General features: G+C 34.4%; 1 protein-coding gene across 3 annotated transcripts in view; it reads right to left on the minus strand.

The window, feature by feature from the left end:
* Positions 1-13649, minus strand: part of mms4 (Methyl methanesulfonate sensitivity 4) — a 104859-nt gene that overhangs the window by 85809 nt on the left and 5401 nt on the right. For all 3 annotated transcript variants that reach the window (XM_081750942.1, XM_081750943.1, XM_081750941.1), the window contains exon 2: positions 11426-11852. In XM_081750942.1, coding sequence (XP_081607068.1) covers positions 11426-11844 — 419 coding nt within the window. In that variant the 5' untranslated portion in view covers positions 11845-11852. The remainder of the gene's footprint in view (positions 1-11425; positions 11853-13649) is intronic.

A 13649-nucleotide genomic window follows, 5' to 3' on the forward strand; every position in this document is an offset into this window, starting at 1 on the left:
CTATTCCATTTTGTACCAAGGAGAAATGCCATTAACTTAGAATTTCTAGTGCATGTTGTATTATTTATTGTTGCATTGTTGCATTTATTGTGTTGTTGTATTGTTGCATTTAAACAAAACGAAGGGCTAAATTTGAGAAAGCGAACATGAACCATTTTACTCAAATTTGGATGGAGTATTTAGCTTTGTATGAACCAGAAAAAAAAGTAAAGAAGAACCGTTTTAACTAACTCAGATCTTTATACCATTTTGTACCAATCAGAAGAAAATCAAAGAAGGGTCATTTTAACTAGTCAAGCAGAAAAAAGGAAAGAATTAACACTTTGTACTAACCAGAAAAGAAGAAGGATCAGCATTCTATACTTTTCGTGCCATTTATTGGGGTGTCCTATTTCTTTTTTTTTACCAACGAGAACCATTTTTAACTGACTTAGAATTTTATACCTTTTTGAAAAATTTGTATCAAATCGAAAAAAGCAAGGAAATACCATTTTAAATAGCTCACTGTCAGCATGTTATAGCTTTTTGTGTTTTTGGTCTACCTAATTTCTTGGCCATGTTGTACTATTTAAACAAACAAAGGAATAAATTTGTGTGACCTATTCACTTTTATAGCAAGCAGAAAAAGGAAAGAATAAATTTGAGTGGCTTAAGCAAAGATGATCAATGGTAACTAGTCTTTTTGTGCTATTAAATTTGAGTGACCTATTGAAGAATGAATAAATTTTGTTTGCAATTAAAAAAAACGGAGGTCTATTTTATGTACATTTTGTACTACTCAAATTCTACTTTCTGTACCAACCAGAGAAAAACAAAGAAATACCATATTCTGCTACTCAAACAAACGACGGAATAAGCTCAGAATTTCTATACCTTTTTGTGTTATTCAAATAAACGAAGGAATAAATTTGTGTGACTTATACCAACCATGAAGGTTCATTATAACAAGCTCGGTATTTTTATACCATTTTGTATTACTCTATTTCATTTTTGTAACAATCAGAAGAAAACAGCTCAGAATTTTATACCTTTGTGGTGTTACATTTTGTATATGTTTTTCTCTGGTTGGTACAGAAAGTAGAATTTGAGTAGTACAAAATGTACATAAAATAGACCTCCGTTTTTTTTTAATTGCAAACAAAATTTATTCATTCTTCAATAGGTCACTCAAATTTAATAGCACAAAAAGGCTAGTTACCATTGATCTTCTTTGCTTAAGCCACTCAAATTTATTCTTTCCTTTTTCTGCTTGCTATAAAAGTGAATAGGTCACACAAATTTATTCCTTTGTTTGTTTAAATAGTACAACATGGCCAAGAAATTAGGTAGACCAAAAACACAAAAAGCTATAACATGCTGAGCTATTTAAAATGGTATTTCCTTGCTTTTTTCGATTTGATACAAATTTTTCAAAAAGGTATAAAATTCTCAGTTAAAAATGGTTCTCGTTGGTAAAAAAAAAGAAATAGGACACCCCAATAAATGGCACGAAAAGTATAGAATGCTGATCCTTCTCCTCCTTTTCTGGTTAGTACAAAGTGTTAATTCTTTCCTTTTTTCTGCTTGACTAGTTAAAATGACCCTTCTTTGATTTTCTTCTGATTGGTACAAAATGGTATAAAGATCTGAGTTAGTTAAAACGGTTCTTCTTTACTTTTTTTTCTGGTTCATACAAAGCTAAATACTCCATCCAAATTTGAGTAAAATGGTTCATGTTCGCTTTCTCAAATTTAGCCCTTCGTTTTGTTTAAATAATACAACATGCACTAGAAATTCTAAGTTAATGGCATTTCTCCTTGGTACAAAATGGAATAGATCACTTATATTTATCCCTTCTAACTAACTAACTAACTAACTCTATGGCCTATGGAACCCGGAGGTTCAATGCCGCGTTCACAAAAGCTCTCCACTGACTTCTATCCTTAGCTAATTGCATCCAGTTTCTACTTTGTATTCCTATCTCTGTGAGATCCATCTTAATATTATCCTCCCATCTGCGCCTAGGTCTTCCTAGTGGTCGTTTTCCTATGGGTCTACCAGTCAAGACTTTGAAAGCGTTTCTACTTTCTTCCATTCTAGCTACATGACCTGCCCACCTAAGCCTCCTAGACTTGACGACCCTAACAATGTTGGGTAAACCGTATAAACTATGTAGTTCCTCGTTATGAAGCTTCCGCCATTCCCCATTCTCGTTCCTCTTGGGTCCGAATATTCTTCTCAGGATCCTGTTCTCAAATACTTTCAGTCTATGTTCTTCCCTCAGAGTAAGCGACCATGTTTCGCAACCATACAGAACAACAGGCATGATTATCGTTTTATATATTTTAAGCTTCAAATTCCTCGACAGAATTCGCGACGACAAGAGATTTTGAACCGAGTAGTAACACGAATTCCCTGCTTTTAGTCGACATTTAATTTCTTCGTGAATATGATTTTCGTCTGTTAATATTGATCCTAAATATTTGAAAGTATTCACTTTATCAAAAGCATTATTCAATATTTTAACGCATCCACAATTTGCCGTATTACGGTCCCGACGCACTTCCATGTATTTAGTCTTCTCTGCATTTACTTCTAAACCCATGTCCCTGCAAGCGTTTAATAAGATCTCTGCATTTATTTCTACTGTTCTCCTATCATCCCCTATTAAATTTACATCATCATTATCCCTATTAAATTATTTATCCCTTCGTTTTGTTTAAATAGTTAAAATGACATATCTTTGCTTTTCTTCTTGTTACTCCATCCAAATTAATTTTTGAGTTACAGAAATTCTGCGCTAGTTAAAAAGGTCTTTTTTCGCTTTTTCTTTCGTTTATTTGAGTAGTACAAAATGGTATAAAATACTCAGCAAGTTAAAATGGTTTTTCCTTGTTTGGTATAAAAAAGTAGAACACCCAAATTTGTTCTTTCGTTCATTGAGCTAGTATAAAGGTACCTTCTTCGATTTTTCTAGTTAGTATAAAAAACAGGTCACTCAAATTTACCCCATCGTTTGTTTAAATAGTACAAAAAGGTACAGAAATTCTCAGTTAGTTAAAATGGGTCTTCTTCGCTTTTTCTGATTAGTACAATTTTGTTCTTTCGTGAAAATCCTTTGGTTGCTACAAAATTAAATAGCTCACTCATATTTATGCCTTCGTTTATTAGACTAGTTTAAAATGATATAAAATGATCCTTTTTTTGCTTATTCCTTTGTTTGTTGAAATAATACAAAATGCTATAAAATACTCAACTTCGGTTTTTCAAATGCATTACTTCGTTTAATTGATTTTAGAGTTGACACAAATTATAAGTCACTCAAATTTATTCCTTTGTTTATTTGAATACTCCAAAATGGTGCAATTTTTTTTCTTGGTGGTACAAAACTAAATACTTCATTGTTTATTTGAGTAGTAAAATTATATAAAATAATCCTTCTTCGCCTTTTGCTGAGCCAGTTAAAATGTTATTTCTCATTGGTACAAAATTGAATAGGTCACTTAAATTTATTATTTCGTATATTCAGCTAGTTCATTTTTTTCTCGTTGGTATAAAAAGTAGAACATCGAAATTATTCTTTCGTTACAGAAATTATCAACTTGTTAAAATTATCCTTCTTCGGGTTTTTCTGATTGATACAAAAATAGAACATTTCAGTAGTTCAAAAGTTACATAATGGTCAATTTTCGTTTCCTTAAACCAGCGTTCCCCAACCTTTTTCAACTTGCGGCACACTTCAGGGTAACTTGAACTCTCGCGGCACACATATTATTATTATTATTATTATTATTATTATTATTATTTGAAAATATAAAATACTGTAGTATTTTTTTCTGATTACTGATATCCTTCTCACAGAGAAGAAAGCTAGACCACTGTTTTTTCCCCGTGGTAAGTCATTATGCTTATTTTTCATTTTAATTTAAAAATAGAAAACAATTACAATCAGATATAGGGCTCAAGTTGTTAAAAATACACTTTTTTTTTCGAAAACTGTATCCAACCTTTCATTAAGAAGGAGGATCACTAAATAACGAACGAACAAACGAATCTCTTTTACTTTTAAAACACAAATATAGGTAATTCGTATGCATGTTTACTTTGCCGGAAGAATTGAATAATATTTTAAAATTTCAAGTTACGAAATAGTCTGCAACAATAAAGAAGCAATAATGGTCATAACAATGATAACAAATACTTTTTTTTCAAAATTAGAAATGTACAGAAAAATGTTCTACAGAAAAGTAACACAGTATGAAAGTAGTAGTAATTTGAAATACAAATATACCTTTTTCTGTATGTCTTGCAATTTGATTGCTATAGAATTAATAATTTTGTTCCGATTTCCTCGCGGCACACCAGCGACCCATTCGCGGCACACCGGTTGGGAAACGCTGCCTTAAACAGTACATAATGAGCTAGTTAAAGTAGCTCTTCTTCTCTTTTCCAGTTGGTACAAAAGAAAATAATCCACCTAAATTTTATTCATTCTTCACTTATTTTTTTTCTGGTATTCCTTCGTTTATTTGAATAATGGCCCTTCACTTTTTCCAGTTGGTACCTAAGGAAATAATCCAATCAAATTTTTCTGGTTCGTACAAAACTAAATACTTCATTGTTTATTTGAGTAGTAAAATGGTATAAAAGTCTGAGAATGGCATATCTTTGCTTCTCTTCTGATTGGTACAAAAAATAAAATAGACCACTGAAATTTGTTCCCTCTATTATTTGAATAGCACAAAAAGGTATAAAATGCTGATCTAGTTAAAATGACCCTTCTTTGATTTTCTTGTGATTATTTGGGTAGTACAAAATTGTACAGAAATACTGAACTAGTCAAAACGGACCTTCTTCATTTTTTTCTGGTTCATACAAATATAAATACTCTATCCAAATTTGGGTAAAATGGTCCATGTTCGCTTTCTTCGTTTTGCTTAAATAATTCTCAGCTAGTTAATATGGCATATCTTTGCTTTCTTTTGAATAGCCTAAAAAGGTACAGAAATTCTGCGCTAGTTAAAATTATGTTCTCAAATTTATTCCTTCTTCACCTTTTTTCTGCTTTGTACAAAATTGAATAGATCACACAAATTTACTAAATGAGGAAACGTTATCTCAATATGTGGCTCCGTTTTCGAGTTATTAGGTTTTAAGTATTTTGACCTTTGACCTCGATGGTCATTATTTTGGAACTTGTACTAGTTGATGATCTATTACTAAATGTGGAAAACAGCACCTCAATACGTTGCTCTGTTTAAGGGTTATTTGCGTTTAAATATTTGACCTTTGACCTAGAGGGTCATTATTTTGGAACTTGTAGTAGTTGATAACCAATTACTAAATGTGGAAACGGCACCTCAATATGTGGATCCATTTTCGAGTTTTTGACCTTTGACCTCGATGATCATTATTTTGAAACTTGTAGTAGTTGATGACCAATTACTAAATGTGCAAACAGCACCTCAATATGTGGATCCATTTTTGAGTTATTAGGTTTTAAGTACTTTGACCTTTGACCTCGATGGTCATGATTTTTTAACATGTACTAGTTGATGACCTCTTGCTAAATGTGGAAACACCACCTCAGTATGTGGATCCATTTTCGAGTTATTAGGTTTTAAGTATTTTGACCTTTGACCCTGATGGTCATTATTTTGGAACTTGTAGTAGTTGATGACCAATTACTAAATGTGGAAAGAGCATCTCAATATGTGGCTCCATTTTCGAGTTATTAGGTTTTTAAGTATTTTGACCTTTGACCTCGATGATCAGTATTTTGGAACTTGTAGTAGTTGGTGACCGATTACTAAATGTGGAAACAGCATCTCAATATGTGGCTCAGTTTTCGTGTTATTAAGTTTTAAGTATGTTGACCTTTGACCTCGATGATCATTATTTTGGAACTTGTAGTAGTTGATGACCAGTTACTAGATTTGGAAACAGCACCTCAATATGTGGCTCAGTTTTCGTGTTATTAGGTTTTAAGTATGTTGACCTTTGACCTCGATGGCCACTATTTTTGAAACTTGTAGTAGTTGATGACCAGTTACTAGATTTGGAAACAGCACCTCAATATGTGGCTGAGTTGTCGAGTTATTAGGTTTTAAGTATGTTGACCTTTGACCTCGATGGCCACTAATTTTGGAACTTGTAGTAGTTGATGACCAGTTACTAGATTTGGAAACAGCACTTCAATATGTGTCTCAGTTTTCGTGTTATTAGGTTTTAAGTATGTTGACCTTTGACCTCGATGGCCACTAATTTTGGGACATGTAGTACCTGATGACCAATTACTAAATGTGGCTCCGTTTTCGTGTTTTAATTTTTAACCTCGATGGTCATTATTTTGGAACTTGTAGTATTTGATGACCAATTACTAATTGTGGAAACACCGCCTCGATATGTTGTTTCGTTTCTTAGTTTGACCTTTGTTCACGATGGTCAGTAGTTTGAGGACATGCTTATGTCATTTCTGCTATGTTAAAATGTTCAAATAGGGGTTGAAAAAGTAATCATAAAAGGGAACGAGTTAACCCCTCTAGAAAGTGTTCATAAAAGGGAACGAATCTTATGTATTATCTGCTCTCCTATGTAATTTCATTAGGGGTGGAAAAAAATGGTCATCAAAGAGAATGAATGAATACACCCTCTAAAATGGAGGTTGTAGTTTTATGTGCTCTTCTATCTGTTCGTAATTAACATAGGGGTTGGAATGAATACACCCTTGCTATGTTACGTATTCTTATGTATTATCTGTTCATAGTCTCAGTGTAATTTCTGCTATGTTAAAATAGGGGTTGGAAAAGGGAACGAGTTCACCCCTGCTATGTTATGTGTTCGTAATCTTATGTGTTATCTGATATGTTAAAATAGGGGTTGAAAAATATGCTCATAAAAGAGAACGAATACACCCTTGCTATGTTATGTGTTATCTGCTCTTCTATGTGTTCGTAATTTCTGTTATCTTAAAATAAGGGTTGGAAAATACGCCATGCTCTTTTATTAGCTGTGCTATGTATTATCTGTTGTGCTGTGTGTTCATAGTCTCAGTGTAATTTCTGCTATGTTAAAATAAGGGTTGAAAAATATGCTCATAAAAGGGAATGAATACACCTTTGTTATGTTAGGTACTCTTATGTGTTATCTGCTCTTCTATGTGTTCGTAATCGTATGTAATTTCTGTTATCTTAAAATAGGGGTTGGAAAATATGCTCATAAAAGAGAACGAATACACCCCTTCTATGTTTCATATTCTTATCTGTTATCTGTTCTGCTGTGTGTTACGTAGTGTTATGTGTTATTTTCTCTTCTCTGTGTTCGTAGGGGTTGAAAACGAGTTCACCCTTAAAATGGAGATCATAAAAGGGAACGAATACACCCCCTTAAAATGATGGAGGAGGTCGTAAAAGAGAACGAGTTCACCCCTAAAATGGAGGTCGTAAAAGACCATGGACTTACGTTGTATGGTGGTCAATTCCCAGGGGGGGCTCGTAAAAGGGAACGAGTTCACCCTTAAAAGTGGTCATAAAAGAGAACGAATACACCCCCTTAAAAGTGCTCATAAAAGGGATTAAATTCACCCCTAAATTTTATGTCGTAAAAGACCGTGGGCTCACGGTGCACGGTGGTCATTTTCCCAGGGGCTTGTGAGTTGGCCTCATATGGCTAATGTTGAGCCAGATCGATCACTTTTTTCCTACTCTCACATAAATAGATAAAATAAACAATTGGAACTTAACACTTCAAGAGTTCAAAACATGTCCTCGTTTTCGTTTTCCTCAGTTTCTGAGGACGATTGGTCTATCTCGATGACAACATGATCTTTGTCTCCATCAAAAATATTTTGCAAGACATGATAACTTTGTTCAATATCCTGGGAAAACATCATTATTATTATTATTATTCGACAGACCATCTGTCTACAATGACAATTTAAAACTTTCTTTAAAAAAAAAGAAATGATTAAAAAGCATTCTATTAAGTACCTAAATCCTCATATGTATTAATGTATGCAGGTTAATATCTGAGTAATAAAGCTATCATTATTAATTTCCTGTGTATAGTATCCTAATTTGTAGTGTGTCCAGTTTTTATATAACGTGACGAATCACATTAGAAAGAAACTGATCAATTATATATTGACCTCTATAACTATACCTTAAAGTTAGAAATCATATACTTACAAGCAGAGCAGATAAACAGGCAGATTATTATTATTAGCATTATTATTATTAGCAATAATAATAATGATAACTAAACTGGCGCAACAGCCTTTAGAAGGCCTGGACTTATGGCACTCATTTCTGTGGGATAATGTGTTTAGAGGTCTGCACGGGCTCGGGCTACTATGATAACCGTAATGGGGTTAGCCATACTGAGAGCTTTATACAGTTCTACCTGAGTTGGAGCGGCAACGCCGGAATCTAGTTACAATGAAGGATTTATGGTAGGGACAAGTAAACCCTTAGATCTTGACCTTCGAGGAAAAAATTGGTTATGTTTTGTCGCGAGCTATACTTCATACATGAAGGAAAAGATTCTGTAGAATTATTTATTAAGTTTTGGCGACCAATCTGATCTCCATCTATCTTCAAGAGAATCTAGCAAACAAACAAAAATACTTATTATTTTCAAATAAGTACGATGAGAGACCGTATTTGCTGAATATACAGGGTAGACGGAAGTAAGTCAATTTTATGTGCTACTGACGAATATGGACATGAAGGTGTTTTATCACCCTTCATTTTACAGAAAATTATTAAAAACCAATTTCATACTGGAAAATTTTTGATGGTAAGCCTGTATTTTCACATAATTTCTATTTCTGCTGTTAGATTTATCATATATTAATGAATTGTACCTTCTTTTATTCGTTTCAATTCACTCTAAGATGATGCGAACTAATTTCTAAACAAGTTGACTAGTTTAGCAGAAATTGAGGAAAATTTCCATTCTGAATGAATTACCTAAAGTTCCTTGTGTGAAATTATACTACAACAAATTTTCGAATGTTAAATATGTTATCCTAGTAGGCAGATTCTTTATTCCTTTGTTCGTGTCTGATAAGGGCGGGCAAAAGGATGCGGCATATTCATATGTTGGAAGATAAGTTAAAAATAGAAAAACTGAAAATGTACTTCATTGATTCGAAGTTTTTGACACTGAAGCTACAAGAAGTGAAACTAACACTTAATAGAAGATATGCAGCACTACCTGCGTTTGTACCCTTGAATTAAACCTCTACCAGTTATCTTACCCGAGACCTTACGCACATATATTTCGCGACAATGGAACACGAAAATTCAAATGGAAACAATATCTAAACCATAGAAGTAGTAACACAAATAAAAAAAAATTGGTGGGTTTTAATTTACCGCTTTGGTCTGAATATGAAATGAGATCTTTAAGTTTTATGTCTCACGTTTGTGTCGGCTATGATAAAGGAGACGGTGATGATGAGAAATGAAGGAAATGGTGGAATTAAAAAAATGAGAGGAAATGGGAGAACACCGAGAAAACCCACACACACGGCGTTTATCTAGCACAAAGCTCACTTGGCGCGAGCTGGGATCGAACAAAGAACCCCACGCACCAAAAGTGAACGCCCTACCCCTGAAGGCACCGCGGCCCCTGATCTGAATATGGTACGACCTCGAATATACTACGACGTCAAGTTTTTGAGATCATTTTAATGGAAAAATAAAAAAATATCGAACACAAAATATTACAAGCACTTGAAAAATATTACATAATGGTAACTTTACTAATTTAAAGCTATTTTCAAGATTTGTGGTGTTAATCACTCCGTATTCAGTATTTCGGTGGTATTCTCAAATCGCTTTGAATACCCCATGGAAGTGTAGTAAAAATACATTAACAGCAAACTTTAGGTCTAATCGAATAAAACTGTAACATGACATATTATTACAGGGTGGGTGAGAAGTCACTATTTGATTTTAAATGGCTGTAGTTCTATCAATTTTCAAAGAACTCTCAAAATTGTTTGTTTTACATTATTCTAGGTACCTTGACAAACCAGGAGCACAACAGCAGTGACATCTAGCGTGTGTGAGTGAACGAGTGACTAATGAAGATAGTGAAGAAACTGACAATGCAGGGTTGCGCCAAAATAGCATCCCGTTTTGAAGTGAGGAAATCCGTAGTCCTGGTGCAGTGATGGTGGCAAAATCGCGCTCACTCCCAGTGCGACCTCATGCTTCACTTTACCCTAGCGCACCAGATATTGTCACTCAAAATTAATGACAACTGGGTCTGTAGCAGATGGGAGACGTGGACCATATTTCCAAAGCTATTGATTGAGACAAAGGGGACCACATAAATAGCCTGCAAGAAATCCTGACCCTCTCATCCCGCTATGTGACATTCTTCTATGGAGTTGAGACAAAGTCTTAACGAACAAAACCACGCAATTTGAAAGAATTAAAGGACTCTCTCAATCTTGTGTTAAAAAATGCTCTCCAAAATTTCCTCAAAAACGTAATGTCAGTTTCTCCGCCATCATCGTTAGTCAATAACTCTCTCACGCTTAACGTCAATGCCATTATACTTCTGGTTTCGCAGAAAATCTGGAATGACACAAGACAACAATTTTGGAAATCCATTCAAAATTTACAAAACTATAACAATTTAAATCCAGATAGTGACTTCCCACGCACCTTGTGTACCTATTTCCTACAAGCATCTGACCTTGACGACTCACGCAATGGCACAGCACGGTCGCCGGAGAGCGATAAGATTGTAGAGCAACCTTTTATCAAGTGATTATAGGCTGTGGTTATGAGTAAGTACGTTTATGAAATTGTTTTTATATTTATGTCAAAAATACATTAGTACATTAAATACATTAAAGGCACTTAGGTAATTCCAAAATAAGTATCACCTGTTCCTTGCGTACTATTACAGATACTAAACCAACTGTTGACACAGTTATTTCACATATATATTTTTATCGACACTGATATTAATTCATGTACTTACTTATCTTAATAATTTACAAGGGTAACTCAAAAATTATCCGCAATTTTGACATAACTCTTCTTATATTGTTACTCATACTTCTCATGCTGTCCTTGTTTATTTTATCGTTATGCTATGAAAGTTTGATCCTAATTCCTCCATTTGTTTTCATTTTGTTGCAAATAGATCATGGTCGCTTCATTAGAAGTTTGCACCAAAGAGGAACAACGAGGAGAGATCCAGCTTTTGTTCCTCTTTGGTGCAAACTTCTAATGGAGCGACCATGATTTATCTGCAACAAAAGGAAGACAAATGGAGGAATTAGGATCAAACTTTCATAGCATGACCACAACAGCATAACAATAAAACAAGCGAGGCCAGAAGTCATCAGTATGAACAATGTAAGAAGAGTTATGTCAAAATTGTGGATAATTTTTGACTTACCCTCGTATGTGCTTAAACTTACCTATTCTTCGTCTCGCTATCTGAATCTTCACTTGATGACAATGAATGATATACATTACTTCTGCGAATATTTTTTGAATTCGGAGAAACTTTCGCCGAAGGTACATCATACTTATTCCAAATTGTGTCTTTAATTTCTACATCCTCTTCGGATGACTTATTACCTTCGTAATCATTCACTGGGTGATTGTCCCAGAAGTCTTCATCGTGAAGGTTTCTCGATGGACTACCAACAGGACATTCATAATCACAGTCGTCTTTCACTGGACTGCTTTTGATGCTTATGGTCTCCAAATTGTGTGTAGTTATCGGGTCTCTAGCTACCCTTTCAGTTTCATCGTCATAATCCTTTTCAAACGCTGTACAGGGGGAAGAAGGATTGCTTGATTCACTAGATATTACAATAATACTATTATCCATTGTAAAACCTACAAAATAAATAAATCTTTAAGGTACAATCGCATTTAACAACTGTAAAAATCATATTATTTGTTAGTCAACTCCTAGGACATGCAAAAAATATCTGAACTTATTTTAAGCATACAAAAAGAGCAAATATTGTCACTTCTATGGTGCGCCATGATGTTTTATTTTGCAACTATATTTCACAAACTTCAATTTTTTCCCCCCAGCAGGCCTTTTCTCTAGATTACTTTCCAAACAATCGCTGCTAATTCAGATTTTTTCCCTTGTTTAGGGGTAAAAGAATACCTTCAGCATTTAAAATCAAAATTACGTAAGGCAAATTTTTACTTTGGTCATTTCATTCATTTTACGCGATTCTTCGATTCAGTGATTTATTCTTTTGTTTCCGGTTCCAGGGCACGTATTTGTTCCACTAGGTTCATTACTGTTATCAAGTCACGTGGAACATGGTGTCGTACTGTTGATGCTTTTTATTATTTGAGTGGGAAAATATGGATAAGATTTGATGCCATTTTCGTCAGTATCCTCCAGTTTATCATGTGGTTTGTTCACGGGTGCATTGTTCGCGTGTTCGTTTGAACTGTGTTACGGTGGCACATGTCTAATGGCATGGAAGTTAGTTTTGACCAAAAACAAATAAGAGATTTAAATTTACATCGCTTACCAACATTAGTACACGACAGTGATGTTAATAGTTACAGGTTCTGTTTTAGTGTTGTGTTTTAGGTCAATAGAAACTGCAATGTATGTGGAAAAAGGTGTAAGTTATTATGAACAGTAGGAGGTAATCCGCTGAAAGTGAACTATGTATGCTATAATCGCATTTGTTATGGTTGTAGCACTGAGGACTTTTTATTTATTTATTTATTTAATCTTGAGGCATGATGCAGAACTATATTCACCAATCTGAAATCTCAGGTATTTATTTCTAGTTTCTTCCTTAATTCTAAGATATATAATAGGTTTGGGCCGGAGACTCTTCTTTTCAAATATATAGTTTTGTACAGTTTGGAGAGTACAATACTTTTGATTTTTTTTTAAATATTGTAATAGGGGGAGTTGGGAGGTCTCTTACGTTCCTCATGCATATAGTTTGGTTCCGTTTGTAGCAGTCTGAAAATGTGATGGTTCTTGCTGTGGTTTTCTGTTACTATTTTATGTACTGCACAGGCCAGAAACCAGCCACACAGATTTGGGGAGGGCATGTATATGTTGGGAGGGGGGGGGAAGCAAGTCATCAAAAATTCTCTACTAACATCTAAATTGTGCTTTTTGTATTAATAATAGCATTTTGTATTGAGATCTGGAGGGGCCACCAAAAGTTTAGGGGACCAGGCCCCCCCATAGCCTCTCTCTGGTTGCGAGCCTGGTACTGCATATTTTAAGTTTTGACGAATTTAACACTTCGAGTGCTAACTCCCTATTTTTACGGAGTAGCTGATCTTTTGTAGACTGCGGATTCGGTATTTATACGTGGTGTGATTCCAACGTATTTCAATTGGTTTGCTCGTTTATTATAAGGAATTAGCATTTTAAAAATATTTCTTGGACTTCCCATTTTCGAATTTCGCCAATAGATGGCGTGAAGATCCTAATTAATATCTTGTTACCGCCAAGGTTCAAAAACCATTTGCATATTGTTTCACTGTCAAAATGGCGAGAAAGAGCCTGTCGGACGCTTCAATTTAGACGCGGAATTGAGCGACAGTGATAGTAATTTGTTTCAAGGAGAGTTATTCGACGATTGTGAGAATGATTCAGACTATGTAGCAACGGAAATATCAAATATGTCGGGTAAG

The sequence above is a fragment of the Thermobia domestica genome, chromosome 3 (assembly GCF_964235325.1).
Source record: "Thermobia domestica chromosome 3, izTheDome1.hap1.1, whole genome shotgun sequence".
NCBI classification, from domain to species: Eukaryota; Metazoa; Arthropoda; class Insecta; order Zygentoma; family Lepismatidae; genus Thermobia; species Thermobia domestica.